Genomic DNA, 15,935 nt, shown 5'->3' with positions numbered 1-15,935 from the left:
CTCAAAAAGGATGTATGTTTGCTCTAAAGATTTTATTTCCTTCTGGTAGGCACATAGATACCCAAGTGATATGAATTAACCTTAAGCCAAATTCAGTGACTAAGATTAATCAGAGTTCAGGTGTAAATGCCACAAGAACCTGCCTTTTCTTGTATATCCCTATTTTTAATGTAGAGCATTGAGATCCTAACACAAAGAAAAGGAATACCACTTTTTGATTGGATCTTGTCATTTTCTTGTTCTATCAGGCTGGCAAGACTATGCAAAAAGTCCACAGTTCCACCACCAGCACCATCCCCCGCCCCCTGCCCTCAGCAGTCCTCTGTAAAATTAGCAAATAATTTCCCAAAAGGAAAGAGGTCTCAGTCACTAGGATCATCTCTCGGAACCCTAATCCTTCCATGGACACTAGTCAAATAACTGTTCACTCTGTTGTTAGCTGCTTTATGCCTTTAAGTAGATGTTATTAAATGTTGTACAGGTTTTAAATTGTCCTTATATTCAGAAAGACTTACATAATTTATTTCACCATTACCAGAAATGAAAATCCCCTTACTGTTTTTCTGTTCATATTCTACAGATATAGATAAATCATTCTAATTTTTAATAATTCCCACCAAGCTTATAATGATGAATATCCCTGATAGGATAAGGGTTTGTCTATGATACAGTTGGTAGTCAAAGGATACTTTGACTTTTACATAATACTTTTTTTCACAAGATGAGTGAATTTTGCCTTGTATAATTAAAAATTTGGAAAATGATAGCATTTTACTGATGAAAAGACCATTTTGGAGTAACAACAGAAGACCATTGGGTAAAAGAGTTTCATTTTGCCAAACAACTTTGGAATCTGGGGATTATTTCAAAATACTGTCTTTATAGTAGCTTTCCTCTGGCATTTCAAAAGATCCTGTTGCTCTTCCATTTCCCCCAGTAATCTGGTCAAGATCGCTACCTAATCAATCCATACATTGCCCTCCGTTTACTGGTAGCAGCATCTTTTTCTCTGAACACTGAGTCATTCTTTCCATCCTTTCCCCCATTTGCTTCTGTAGGCACACATTGTGCATTTTTGTGGGACTTGGAGAACTGAAGTTAGAGTTTGTTTATTTTTTCATGTGAATGAAGATAAAGTTCCTTTAAAACCAAGTCCAAATAGCTACAGAGCAATCCTTTTATTTGCTCATTTACTCTTACACAGACTATTTGGCAGGGCCCTCTTTAAAGTCAGTAGACAGGAAAATATGCTGTCTTAAAATATAAAATAATGAAAAACAGTAGGCTTCTAATTATTCTCCCAAGGCTATTCCTACCCTTTTCACCAAATTAAAGCAAGCTTGGCTACCTTTATATGGATGGCAGAAAAAGTAAACAGGGAATGAAACAGCAAATGGCATGCCCGCCATCCAAGGTAGAGACTATGTAAGTCTCTGCACTGCAAGGATACCCTTCTATAGGGTTGAGTCAGGCATTTATTTCATGCCTTAGTGAGTCCTCAGTGGCTATATGCCTAAACAGTATTTCCCATGGTTCTGACTGCCTGTGCTTGATCCCAACCCAGCTTCATCCCTAGACTTTGGCTGCCAGCCTCCTCCAACTTGAATGTTGGAGTTGAAACTACTTCTCAACTTCTTGTTTCCCCATCACCTTTTTGTTGGTTGAATGAATGAATGAGATATTAGCAATGTGTACATGGTTTCAACACCACCAAGTGGCAGAACCCATCTGTTTCTTTGTTTAGCACTCTGCTATCCACTGTACAGAGGAGAAACACAAAATCTATATCTCCTCCTTTCCGCATTACCTATCTGAGTCCACATCAATTCTTTATAAATGCCTGGAAAATGATCATGTGTATATTCCTATTTGCATATACAGTTGTTCATAGATTATTTTAACCTAAGTATAGTTGACTAACTCAGCAACGAGTGTTTTTAGCTCATGATACACAATATTAAAGAGGAAATATTTGCATATTGCTTGATATATATCTTTATTTTTTTAAGATTTATTTTTATTTATTTATACAAGCACTGGGTACAGTCAGAAGCGTGGGAGGGTGAGAGAATTCACCAGAGCCAGAGGGGAGAGCAGAACAGGCAGAATGTCAAAGAAATACACTGCTGAGGGGAGCAGCAGGTGGCAGGAGAGGTCTGCGCACCATGTGGGACACTCGCCCGGCACTGGGGATCGAACTGGCGCTGCAGAGGCTGTGGGCAGCTTCGCAACCCAGTGCTCAACCGCTTCGCCACCGGGGAGGCCTGATATATATCTTTTTTTTTTTTTTTAAAGATTTATTTATTTATTTATACAAGCACAGGGTATAGTCAGAAGCGCGGGAGGGTGAGAGAATTCACCAGAGCCAGAGCGGGGAGCAGAGCAGGCAGAAGGACTGAAGCACACTGCTGAGGGTAGCAGCGGGCGGCAGGAGAGGTCTGCGCGCCATGTGGGACCCTCCTCCTGTGGCCAGGGAACAGCTGGGTATCGAACCGGCGCTGCAGAGGCTGCGGGCAGCTTCGCAACCCAGCGCTCAACCGCTGCGCCACCGGGGAAGCCCCTGATATATATCTTAAGACAGTAAACTGAGATGCCAATACAAAAATACTTAAAGTATATAAGTTGGTGTGTTGAACAAAGATGATACATGAATGGTGATCAAAGTACAAGTTTATTTTTCCCTCTCACTATTCCATTGACCATTGTTTAGTGAGGATCATTCTTGTCTGCCAATGCCCATTGGGCCCAAGGGCTTGTTTGTTTTTTCCCACTTGGAGGTAATGGCACCACTACCACATACAGTATACAGTTTCACTTCAGAAATTTGGCTAGACACTTATTAATCGAAATGCCTAACTTTGCTTAGCATTGTATCTTCCCTCCACCTACTTGGGTTCCCATGTCCCATATGGGTGCATTCTATTTTGGGATCCCTTACAGCTCTTCCCCCTACCCCTGTGAAAAGCTTACATAAACCTATATCCTCTTCCTGCCGAAGTCTTTCTGCTTTTCCAGATGCCCTTGTGTGGCAGGTCCAAGACAACACCAGCCCAACTTTCTTTCTAGCAAAATCCACAGTTGCCCTTAGGCTGTGATAAATTTTCAAAGTGTGGGGATGGAAACTGCAGCTTAACTAAAGGCATTCCAAACAGAGAAAAATCACGCACAAGCAAAGAGGTCACTGGCTCAAACAGAATAATGGAAGTCTCCTTAGAAGTCATCTTTCCGGGCCTCCCCGGTGGCGCAGCGGTTGAGCGGCCCGCGGCCTCTGCGGCGCCGGTTCGATCCACGGCTGCTCCCCGGCCACCGGAGGAGGGTCCCACATGGCGCGCAGACATCTCCTGCCGCCCGCTGCTCCCCTCGGCAGTGTACTTCGGTCCTTCTGCCTGCTCTGCTCCCCGCTCTGGCTCTGGTGAATTCTCTCACCCTCCCGCGCTTCTGACTGTACCCAGTGCTTGTATAAACAAAACAAACAAATAAATAAATAAATAAAAGACTGAAAAAAAAAAAAAAAGAAGTCATCTTTCCATTACTGAGCTTTGCTGAACAAGAACTATAGGGTAAATCAATGCAATAGGTTGATGATAAACTAAGAGTAGAACCCAATTTTCTGATGGTCAGGCCTCTTTTAACTCACTACTTCTCAAAGCATATTAAAAATATCTATACATTTGCTAAACTTCAGTAAAAGACACAATCAATATACTGGCTAAGATGAGGGATACTGACACGTCATATAATTAGGTTGAGTTTTTCTTGCCTTCCTACCAAGTACCATGTACATGATGACCGTTCTTCTGGAAATGAAAATTTGGGTGCATAGTCTAACAAGTACATTGATGCCAACAGACACAATTGGACTGTCTATTAATATATGAACTATCTGAGTGAGGACTGGGATTACCAGTCCCCAAAATAGCAATCATCATGTTTAACGACTGAGAGTTCCACAGGGCACTCAGTGGAACTCAGTTGGCCCTGCTTTCTCATAGCAAAAGAAACATTTCAGTGATTACTCCATGAACTTTACTCCATGAACTTTAAAGAAATAAGGATCTTAATGTTACATATGATAGAAGATTGAAGTATATATGTCCTTCCAGCACTGTAAATTAGCATCGTTCAATTCCCCTACCCTTTACTGGATACCTACTCTGTGCCATATATTGAATTAGGAGCTGCAGATACGAAAGAAGACAAATCCTTCTCCTCAAGTGGTTAGCAAATGATGCAATGTGCTAAGCTACCATGCAAATAGAAATTATTATGGGGGCCTCCCTGGTGGCGCAGGCGGTTGAGCGCCGCACTGTGAAGCTGTCTGCAGCCTCTGCAGTGCAGGTTCGATCCCGGCCAGCTGTGGTGAAACCCACATGGCACAGCAGACCTCTCCTGTCTCGGCCGCTGCTCCCCTCAGCAGTGTATTTCGTCAGTCTTTCTGTTCTGTTCCCCACTCTGTCTCTGGTGAATCCTCTCACCCTCCTGTACATCTGGCCTGTACCCCAGTTCTTGTATAAATAAATAAATCCTTAAAAAAAAAAAAAAAGAGGGGCCTCCCTGATGGCACAAGGGGTTAAGCACCGCACTGTGAAGCAATCCACAGCCTCTGCAGCACGAGTTTGATCCCCGGACAGCCAGGGAGCAACCCACATGGTGCAACAGATCTCTCTTGGCTCACCCACTGCTCCCCTCAGCAGTGTACTTCAGTCAATCTGCCTGTTCTGTTCCCCACTCTGTCTCTGGTGAATCCTCTCACTCCCTGCATCTCTGGCTTGTACCCCTGCTCTTGTACGTATAAATAAATAAATAAAAATCTAAAAAAAAAAAGAAATTATTATGGATAGTTACTTTATCTGTACAAAGTTTTTCAATTTACAAAGTAATTTCAATTTCAATACCCCTGTATGAAAGATAATATTATCATCTTCATTTTATAGGTAAAGAAACGGAGCCCCAGATATGTAAAGTGATGTGTTTATGATTCCATGAATATTCAGTTGCAAAAGCTACACTTAAACTCAGTTCTTCTGACCCCTTCCCAAAGTTGCTCCTCTCAGTGGCATTTTCATCTCAAAAAAGATTAAAATCTCCAGTGAAAGCAGCGAGATTCACACCAGAGACTGTAGGAGACAGTTGGGAGACTGCAGCCCTGGGTCTTCCCAGGGTCCCTTAAAAGTCAGCATAGAAGCAGCTGGTATATAATACCTACCTGGAAAGAAGTCTTATTCTGCAGAACAGCATTGCAGCCCACTCCTTGGCTACCCTGAACTGCCTTCCTGCCAAGTCCAAAGCCTGTCTTCCTTTGGGGCCAGAGCTTTTGAATTGCTTTCTGAGGGCTCATTCCTACTTTTCATTAGATTAGGTGCAAACACTCTGAGTAAACAAAATAAAAATTCCCTGCCATTGGCAGCCCACTGCTAACTGCTACACCGTGGATGGTTTTCTTTTAGTTAATAATTCAGTTGCAATTTTTTAAAAAGGAGAGAAGGTAAGTTGAGGGCATTGAGGGGCTTGGCAGAGACTTGGCTCCAGCTGCAAATCAACTTCAGACCCCAAACGAACTTGAAAGAACTACCAGCATCCACAATGGCTCTTCAGTGCAGCCCGTGTTTACCCAGCACCTAGCCCACAACCTCCACAGCCCCGAAGGCAGCCTGCATGTAAATGCTACATTGTGCAGTGATTTTTTGGTTATGGGACTTCAGACTGGTGGCAGATGATTTTTTATATTCATCAGGCTGGAAATTCTATACTGGCTTGTATGTATTGCTTCTGAGGATCACTTATTCATCCTTCCAATCATCAAAGCTTAATCAAATGCCTTCTATGCACTAGGCCCTGTACTAGCGACCAGATGCAAAAAAAAAAAAAAAAAAGGAAATGGTCTCTGCCTTAAAAAAAAAAAAAAAGGGAAGAAGAAGAAGCAAAGAGCAGATGCACGTGATCCCTTGGTTAGTTTCTTATTTTACTGAGAATATTACAACGACGCCTGACATACTCTCTCCTTAGAGTCCTTGGATGAGTTAATTGACAGTTCATGGTGTATGATTAATCTGTTAAACATAGTTTGAGAACAGGCCTCCCTGGTGGCGCAAGGGATTAAAGCACCGCATTAGGAAGCAATCAGCAGCCTCTGCAGCACGAGTTCAATCCCCAGTGGGTCAGGAAGCAAACCACATGGCGCAGCAGACCTCTCCTGCCTCGCCCGCTGCTCCCCTCAGCAGTGTATTTCAATCAATCTGCCTGTTCTGTTCCCCACTCTGTCTCACCCCCCGCATCTCCGGCCTATACCCCAGTTCTTGTATGCATACATAAATAAATCTTTTTAAAAATACAACAAAACATAGTTTCAGAACAAACAGACTATAAACCAGGCACTTCTCAAGACACCAAAAATACAAATACAGAGAAAATATGGTCTCCATATTTTTTTTATAATCTGTCAATGCCTTGAGAAGTGCCTGGTTTAGTCTGTTTGTTCTCAAACTATGTTTAACATCACATGTTTGCACTTTAGAAAGGGTAGTAAGGTAGTAAGGTAAGAGGCTATTGTCTTTGCCAACCCACCTGGTTGTTGAGGATTGTTTATCCTTGTCATCTGAAACAAACCTATCATCTGCAGATTTAGGTGACACAGATGCCTGGAAATATCATACAAGTTACATAACTGTCTAGTGTAAGATGGACATGTGCTGCAAATGAGAGGTCTCCTGTGTGGAGATACTGTTCCAGCACACTTCCCTTTGATGGCTGCCTATGGTGATATCTAGTCAAGACAAGCTCACCAGATATCTGAGGAAAACCAACATGCTAGCTAGAGATCTAACTATAGAAAAGGGGGAAAAGGAACAATCCAGAAGAGACAGAAACAATGGGGGACAAGAAAAATTTCAAAAACAGCATTACTGTCCTGACAGAGATCAGAGATGATACTATTCTCAAAAAATACAGAATATTGTTACAAAAAAGCAAAGAAATATTCAGTCAAAAAAAGCAACTTCTTGAAAATTGAAAGATGATATTGAAATGAAAGCTCATTGAAATGAAGCTCATATTGAAGCTCATATTGAAATGAAGGTCACATCAAGAAAATCTACCATAAAGTATAGCAGGATGACAAGAAGAAAATAGGGGAGAAAAAAGAAAGTTAGAGGATTCCATGATCCTCAGCATATTCAAAGTAGGAAATAAAAAAAGAGAGTGAAAGAAAGTTAGGAGAGGGGAGAAGAAACATCAAATAAAGTAGACAAGAAAATGTCCTATAATTACAAGTTATCTCAGCTTGCTTGAAATTATGAATTATCTGTATATTTTAATTCACTCAAAAATTTAAGAAATATCCAGAGATTTATTTAGTGTAAATGTTAGTTTAGTTATAAATTTATATTTGTATGCTAATCAGAAAAAAATAGCCTTTAAATAATGTTACATGTTTCTTTTCTGAAAGAATGAGCTTCCAAAAGATTTATTTTAATTTCATGTATGGATGAAAAAAAATTAGACTATTATGGGAATTAACTGATTTTCCTTAAAATTTAAAAAGTAAAAGTCATCAGATTTAAAGTATCTGATGACACTGGGTAAAACTAATGGACTCAACACATGTGCAGAAGAAAACTTAAAATAAAAAAATGAATGAAATTAATTTAGAACAGTCCTTTGATCTAATTGAAAAGTGATGTTTTTCAGAATATGTAAATAGACCTTCTGCATTGCACATGTTAAAATACTGTCTTTAAGCCCTGTTCTTAAAATAACTGCCACTTTTGAAAGGGTTGTTAATGCCTCTTCAGCAGATTCATATATTCTGAGTTTCTTGTTGTCAGTGATGTCCGTTAGGTCCATGATGAATGGTAAATGTTACCAAATATTTTGGGTAGCCTATATGTCCATTATTAACTATATGAGAGATGGAAAAACAGTACTTAACTTTTCATTAAATATGCACTTCCTTTCTTAAACTCATTGCCACCAGAAGGGTTTATTGTAACAAAATGTCACCCAACAATAAAATAACTAAATGGTTAATTACACCACAAAATAAATGAGTATTTTATTGCCCAGACTCATTCTATGTAGGAACACACTAGGACACCAGGACAGACTCCTCAGTCTCTATTTTCTGCAGATATTTCAGGTAAATCTAACCTCTAATGCCCCACTTTTCCCAATGGTCTGCTGACTGGTATCTTCATGCCCCGTACAGACCACTGAAAAACTGCCTAAGAAACTGAGTGACTGGCAGGAGCTTTGGACACATAGCCTGTATTACAGTATATTCTTCTAATTCATTATTAGTTATTGTTAATTTCTTATTGTGCCTAATTTATAAATTAAGCTTTATCACGCTGTGCATGTATAGGGGAAAACATAGTACATATAGGGTTCAGCAGTATCTGCAGTTTCTGGTAGACTTGGAACACATGCCCCACAGATAAGAAGGGACAGCTGGAAATGGTTTGTTTTTCATTCCATCAGCAAAGATAACCAGAAGCAGTTTGCCTTGCCCTAGTGAGAACAGCAGCATGCTTTCACTGGCTTACCTCAGGGCTCTATCTAGAGACAGATTGACACCCATGTACTGCCACCATGAATAACTACAGGGGATCATTCACCATGAGGAAACCCAGAAGACTTACAGTTCTGAAAGCAGTCCACAGCAATTGGAAAGCCCACAACATCCAGGCAGCCATGTAAACTACCTCACCATTTAGGCAACAACACAATACAAGTAGACACACCTTGTCGATGGCGTGGGTTCAGTTCCAGACCACCACAAGAAAGCAAATATCAAAAGAAAGCCAGCTACATGAACTTTTTGGTTTTCTGGTGCCTATAAAAGTTATGTTTATATTGTAGTCTATTAAGTGTGAAAAAACATTAAGTTTAGAAAAACAATGTTATTAAATATTAACTGCAATGACACAGACAAAGATAAAATGAGCCCTGCCATCGGGGAGATGACACCAAATGATTTGCTTAAAGCAGGTTGCCACAAACCTGATTTGTAAAAGTAAAACAAAATACTGTGTCTGTAAATCACAGTAAAGCAAAGCACAATAAAATGAAGTATGCCTGTACTTGATGTGCATGTGGAAGACAAAGATACCTTATGAGCATGCACAATCTGACCAGTACACCTGCAGTGCAGACCCTGGAGTTTTACGATACAATCAACTTTTCTACACTTTCTAAGCAGTTCCTACCTTGCTACTGGGCCCTGGTAGAGACTCATTGCTTGACCACAGACACTGTGTGATCTGAAATCTTATCAGGTCTCATGAATGAGGCAATTTGGATCCTAAAGAGTTTTACTATATGCCCCATTACCCAGAAGCAGAAGGCTTGATAAAAAGGGGAAGTCACAGGGTACCAAGATGCTGAGAGTTTGAGGCACCACAGAATGTATCAACAGTACATGCCTTCAATCTGCAGCAACATATAGTGTCATTTCTCATAAAGACAGAATATACTGGTCAGAGAACTGAGCAATAGAAGGAGTGACCCCTCTTCTAGAACATAATAATTCACTTATCAAAGTTTTGTAAACTATTCACACAACCTTTAGATTGGTGAATTGGGAGGTCTGAGTGTGCAAGATAGGAATAGTTCAACCAACAAACACACAGGCATGTGCCAGTAAATTGGAAGCCAAGATTGCTCACCAACAGTCAGAGTAGATAGTCATTCTCTGGGCTGGTGATTGATCCTAATTTCCAGGGGAAATTGGGTTGCTGCAACATCATGGCATAAATAATTATGTGAATAATCAAGATTTGTCCATAGTAGAAATGAAAGTTTCAGTCCCTATCACCAGTTGAAAACAAATAAACAAACAACTCCAGCAGGTCAAGATGCTCAGAAAGTGAAGAGGAACATTGCAACAATTATCAAATAAATCCTCATGACCAGTTATAAAAGTAGGGGCTATAGCATCTACATTTTATGGTCAGGCCTTACTTCTCCTCTTTTCTGTATGTGAAATAGCCCTTAAGTGAAAACAACCACTGACAGTGGTTAATATTACAGTTTAGCTCCAACTGGGAATTTTATTGAACTGACATCATGCAAGATTATCCAGAAACTGATAGGACTTTGTGTTTCCCCTGCTTTACTTCACTTTTCTTTTTTTTTTTTTTTAATTTTAGCACAGAAGAACTGAGGTACAGGCCAGAGGTGCAGGGGATGAGAGGTTTTACCACAGACAGAGTGAGGAGCAGAGCAGGCAGACCACTGAAATACACTGCTGAGGGGAGCAGTGGGCAAGACAGGAGACGTCTGCTGTGCCATGTGGATCACCTCCCTGGCTGGGACTCAAACTCAGGCTGTCCTGGTGATAGGGCTGAGACTTAACTTGGGCCACAAGGGAGGCCCACTGTGCTTCACTTTTGTTATTATTATTTTTTATCAAAGAGAAAAAGATAAACTGTGCTGGTTGGTTTTCCAATTGTCCCTCCAGACACATTGGCCACCCTTCTCTGCCCAACTCTGCCCTGGGGCGGGGTTGGGGGGGCTGTCCGGCTGTGCCTGTGCTCTTCTGCCCTCTAGCCTTCAAATGCTTCAACCAACACAAGGCACCAGGAGGAACTTGAAGGACAGAAGGAAAGAGAGGTGGAGGTATTTCTTCCCACTCTTTGCCTACCAGGCCATTGGTAGTGATTTTGTTCCTTTTCCTATGGCTTCTGCTACTTTCCAAGGCCCCATTCAGGATCAGAGCTCTTGCTGGATTTTAATAACACCTCAACCTCCCCTCCTGCCTTCAGGGCTCCGGTTGCAGGGGTCCCTGTTTTTGGTAGTCCCAAGAGCTATACGTCCCCTCAATGTGTCTCTCAATCCTTCCCACATCTCTGAATGTGGCCCTTTTATTAAACTCCTCTCTCTTAAACCTATTTATTCTTTAGGGCAAGGACTGAATATATCATTTTTGAAATATGTTACTGATGTATAGACAACATTCAATGACATATAGCTGTCAAGTGTACAGTTTAGGGAGGTTTTATATCCTCTCACCATGATCTGGAACATTCCCATTAAGCCAAAAGTACTTTGTTTTCACACCCTTTAAGAGATGGTTTGCACCACAGATTAATTTTTCCCCTTCTTGAATATCATATTGAGAACTTAAAGTGCCTTTTGGGATCCCTCTCCCTGGTCTGACTGGCTGAAAGGAAGTTCGAAATCCCTGCTGAGAATAGAATCTGAATTGCATGACAAATTCCTGTTCTGCGGAGAGGTCAAGCCAAAAAGTCCATTTACCTGCTGGCGGGGAAAATGAAATCAACCACCTCCCCTCCCAGGTGGGTTGCCAGCCCAAGGCAATTAAAGGAGGATGAAACAAGTATCCAACCAAGAATCTTGTAAGGAGAGTTAGGTCAAGTTAACTATCCTGAAGTCTTACCTCCCCTCCAACATATCGCCATGCCAGTATGTGCTCTCTAGACAGATAAGATTTCATACATCTGGGCTAGTGAGGACCTTTTATATATATTCTGAGTTCAAACAACGAAGAAAGTTTTGACACTTCAGAGCCTACAAATGAAAACCAGAATTCCTTGTCAAAAATTAATGTATTGCTTGGTCACTTCACTCCTTGACATAAGAAAATGATTATTCCTGGGACCTCCCTGGTGGCACAAGTGGTTAAGACACAACCTATGAAGCTCTCCAAAGCCTCTGCAGCACGAGTTCGATTCCCGGCCAGGGAGCAACCCATAGGGTGCAGCAGTACTCTCCTGACTTGCCTGCTGCTCCCCTCAGCAGTGTGTCTCAGTCAATCTGCCTGTTCTGTTCCCCACTCTGTCTCTGGTGAATCCTCTCACCCTCCACACTGCTGGCCTGTACCCCAGTTCTTGTATACATAAATAAATAAATCTTTAAAAAAAAAAAAGAAAAGAAAATGATTATTCCCTTCTTTCCTAAGGTTTGTAATTTCACTCAAACTTGTGACTGGCAGAGCAGCTCTCAGTAAAATTTGTCAGGCTATTTGCAGGTTTGAATCCTCATTTTGATTGCCTGATAAACACTGTCTGATTATCACTATTACTGGGATTTTTTTATCAGTCCACAATATAAATGGAATCACACCACATGACCTCCAGTAAGGTTTCTTTCATTCAGCATACTATTTTTGAGTCATCCCTATTATTAAGTATAAGTGGCTCATTTCTTTTGTCAATAGTATTCTTTGTGTGAATATGGCACATTCAACTACTGATGATATTCGTGTTGCTTCCAGTTTTTAATCATTATGAATAAAGCTACTGTGAAATCTGTGAACAAATCTTTGCATGGATATGTTTCTGTTTCTTTTGAATACACAATTAGGAATGCAATTTTTTGGGTCATTGGGAGGTATATGTTTAACTTTATATGAAATAGTTTCCTAAAGCGGTTGTATCACTTAAACCTCTACAGCAAACCATCTCCTCAAATTAAGACAGGCCAAGACAGATCTAAATAAAGACGAACTTTAAAACCCCATTAGAACTAGGTAGTATTAAGTAATTGACTAGTCTAAAAGCATTGCTGGGCACAGCTCCTCAGTGAGTATTTCTGCAGACACCTTCTGATACTTTGCCCTTCATTCTCAGCAACAGCCAGGCTTGAAAAGGTCCCCACCAGCTTAGACATGTGAAATCTCACTCCTTATGTTACCAGCCAGCTGTTAGAGGAGAAGTAGCTAAGTAAATTAATTTACATTTATATGTGATTTATTGTCAGCTCACTGCATGTAACACCCTAGAGTATTTATATTATAAAAGCAAAGTTTTAAACCCTTGGGTTCTGGCTGCAGAATTAAGGTTGCCAGAGCGGGAGAAGAGTGAGGGCCAAGGGTGGAGGGGTCTCAAGGGACAGTGTTAATGGTATACTCGGGTGATGGGTGGGGTGTGGTAACATGCATTTGCAAAGGTGTGAACCTATACTCCTAAACCATATAGTGTTGTAAACCAACATTACTTCAATTTAAAAAGTTTAAAAAATAAAAATAAGTGAGAGCAAAATTTTATGTCACAAGGGGATTAATCACTAGTAACAGTCTGGTAGCTGATATTTGGGGAGATGAGATAACTTTTCGGTGCACTTCAAAAATTATGTAAGCTCAAAAGTGATAGCTATCATAAATCACACGTAGTTCAAATCCCAGTTAAGAGACTAGGTAGTCTTTTGGTGTTTCTATCCTAGCTCAGTGTACGGGGACAATCATTTGTTTCAGCACCAATCATTTGTTCAGTTTTCCTTAAATATCTGTCTTATTTTAGAGTAAGCATTTTAAAGACAGACTGTAGCCTCTTTCAGAATCTGGCACAGGGCCAGGCACACTGTGGGTGGCACACAGTAGGTATTTATTGACCAGTACATAAAGATGGATGGGGTTTGTAAAAGGAACAGTGCCATCAGAGCCCCAATTATGGCAATTCTGGTCTTTACTACTTCCCAGAGGAAGAATGTAAATTCTTCCTTCACTGTATAGCCCTGATGCTGGTAGATGGACAGGCAGTGAGCAGAAGACTATTAATTCAGGGCAGGGACCCCAGCAGCAGAATTCACTGGGACACTTATTTAAGATGTAGCTCCCCAGCCCAGACTGAAAGAACCAGGAGGACTCCAGGCGAGGAGACCTGATTTGGGAGACTTGGTAATGCTGATACCCCGCCAGCACCCTGGATGTCCTGGGAGAAATGTTACAGCGTACCTGGGAAAGCAGAGAAGTTAGCGTCTCCAAGGTCTCCCTCTCTGAGTGATTTTCGAGCTACGCTGTTAGGGAGCAGGAAGCTCGCTACTCTGGGTGCTTCACTTCTTGGACTGTGCCGGCAAGAGTCTTCTTTTTCATAAAAATGTTCCTCCTCTAGCAGAAGGACGCCAGCTGAAAAGTCATGAGACAGGACAGAGTTGGGCATCTGTTTGTTTTTTTAACGGTCCTCCTGGAGGAGCTCTGCCTCTCAGACTGCGTCACCCTTTTGCAGAAGAGGGTCCCCTCGGCAAGCAGGGGGTTCCCTCCCGCCGGCTCTCGCTCTCCCAGGCTCCCCGCCTCCCAGCGCCCTTACCCTCCGCCCAGGCGGCGCCCGGGGAGCTCGTGGTCCGGCGCAGCCTCTTTTGGCACCGAGGACTCCAGGTGCCCGGCACGAAGGCGGAGCCGGGCTACAGCCGCCTCCCCGGCGCCAGGCACCAGACCCCCGGGAGTTCGGGGCCCCAGCACCGTGTCTCTGGTGTCCCCGACCTCCCCCGACTCTGCGCGCTCCTCCCTCTCCGCGAGCTGGGCGCGAAGCCTGCGAAGCGCGAGCAGAGCGCAGCGCGCACGGCCAAGTGGCGCATGCTGGGCAGTGGCCGGCAGCCCCCAGCGCAGCCAGAGCCCTCCCTCGAGCCCGCCGGCCCGTGGACGCCCAGACCATGGCTGCTGAGGGCCTCGGGCCCCGTGCCTGGCTCTGGGTCTGCGCGCTGCTCCTGCTGGGTGTGCCGCGCCCCTCGGTGCGGGCAGACGGTGAGTGTCCAGGGGCTCAGGGTGGAGCGTGGGGTACGGGTGGGGGAAACGATGCTCTCTGGGGCGATTCCCTTTCGAGCTCGGGAAACAAGAAGCCTGGGAGGGAACGAGGCGGGCGGCCTCATCCCGCCCGCCAAGTCACCGTGCGCGCATTTGTCCCTTTGGCCCCGCAGTCTCCTTTCACCGCGGGCGCGCATCGGAGAAAACCTGTGGCTTGGTCCCGCAGCCCCGTCTCTAGCTTGCCCAAGATTCCCATGGAAGTTTTTAAAATACAGTCACTTCTAGGGTGCCCGAGAACCTCCTCTGCGGAGATACATACACTCTTTCAGGTCTGGTAAATGCGCTCTTGACGGCACGAGCGGTTATTGGAAAACTCCCTTGATATTTTGACCTGGTCCAGGAACATCGGAAAGATGAATGGGAATCGATTTGGCAAAGGCGAGAGGAGTGCTCTGGGTAGAGGGAAGGGCACGTGCGCAGGCCCTGTGAATGGGATACATGATGGGGTGACTGGGGCCGACAGAGCAATGGGAGGATGTCGTGAGAGCAGAAGCTAGAGAAGTAGGTAGAGACTACATTATTGCAGGTTCTGAGAATAGACCTACTTTTTGTGTGGTTTTGAACCTGATTTCAACTTTCAGTACTTCCTCCAAACTGGCAGAATCAAAACCCAGTATTAATTCATTTTTGAAAATCTAATTTTGATTCAAAAAACTGTATTTTGATTTTGAAACAAATCCCTGTTGATTTGGTGCAGGAGGATCTCAAAGAATAGAAGCTCTCCCCCCACCCCGCCCTCTTGGGGGGGGTTAGTAGATGTAAGCTTGGGACAAATTAGCCTAGTGAAGGAGAAATACCCCGGGGTGATTTAGAATGTTCTTATTTTTAGGACTTTTTGTATTTTTGTGTTTGTCATGCCTTCTGTTATTTAGCGAACAATATTGGATGAAACTAGAAGGTGGGACAAAAAGAAACATGGTGATTAGCGAAAGGGGAAAGCAAGGACAGAACTACATATTATCTTAAAAATTTTGGTGTTCTTTGTCCTAACTACTAGCTTGAAGAACTCTGCTCCTCAATAAGGATGAATGTCTTACTTCTCCATAGTTTTAGAGAAAGTGTTAAAGAAGAAAGCATGTTTAACTTTGAAGCCCATGAGTGATCACTGTTGTTTTTAACTGAGATATAATTCACATAAAATTTCTGATTTTAAAATCCACAATTCAATGGTTTTTAGTATACTCATTATACTGTGCAGCCATCACCACTAATTTCTGAACATTTCCCCCATGCAAAAAAGAAATCCCATACCTTTTAGCAGTCAATCACTGTTAATTCTTTAATTACCAGAATTAAAAAGTGGCATTTTTTTGCCTGACATTAAGTCATGAATATTAGGTTGATTTTAAAGAATGCAAGTAGCATACATTGGAGCTAGCTTTAACTTTTGAACAATGTA

The 15,935-nt window shown here is 42.5% G+C and overlaps 1 protein-coding gene across 1 annotated transcript in view; it reads left to right on the top strand.

Annotated features, from left to right (window-relative positions):
* Positions 1-14,385: 14,385 nt before the first annotated feature.
* Positions 14,386-15,935, top strand: part of SUSD5 (sushi domain containing 5) — a 40,323-nt gene continuing 38,773 nt past the window's right edge. The window contains exon 1 of the mRNA XM_037501555.2: positions 14,386-14,476. Coding sequence (XP_037357452.1) covers positions 14,386-14,476 — 91 coding nt within the window. The remainder of the gene's footprint in view (positions 14,477-15,935) is intronic.

This window comes from Talpa occidentalis, unplaced genomic scaffold, assembly GCF_014898055.3.
Source record: "Talpa occidentalis isolate TD23 unplaced genomic scaffold, MPIMG_talOcc4v2.1 talOcc4.10, whole genome shotgun sequence".
NCBI classification, from domain to species: Eukaryota; Metazoa; Chordata; class Mammalia; order Eulipotyphla; family Talpidae; genus Talpa; species Talpa occidentalis.
This window is presented reverse-complemented; position numbering and strand designations above follow the sequence as displayed.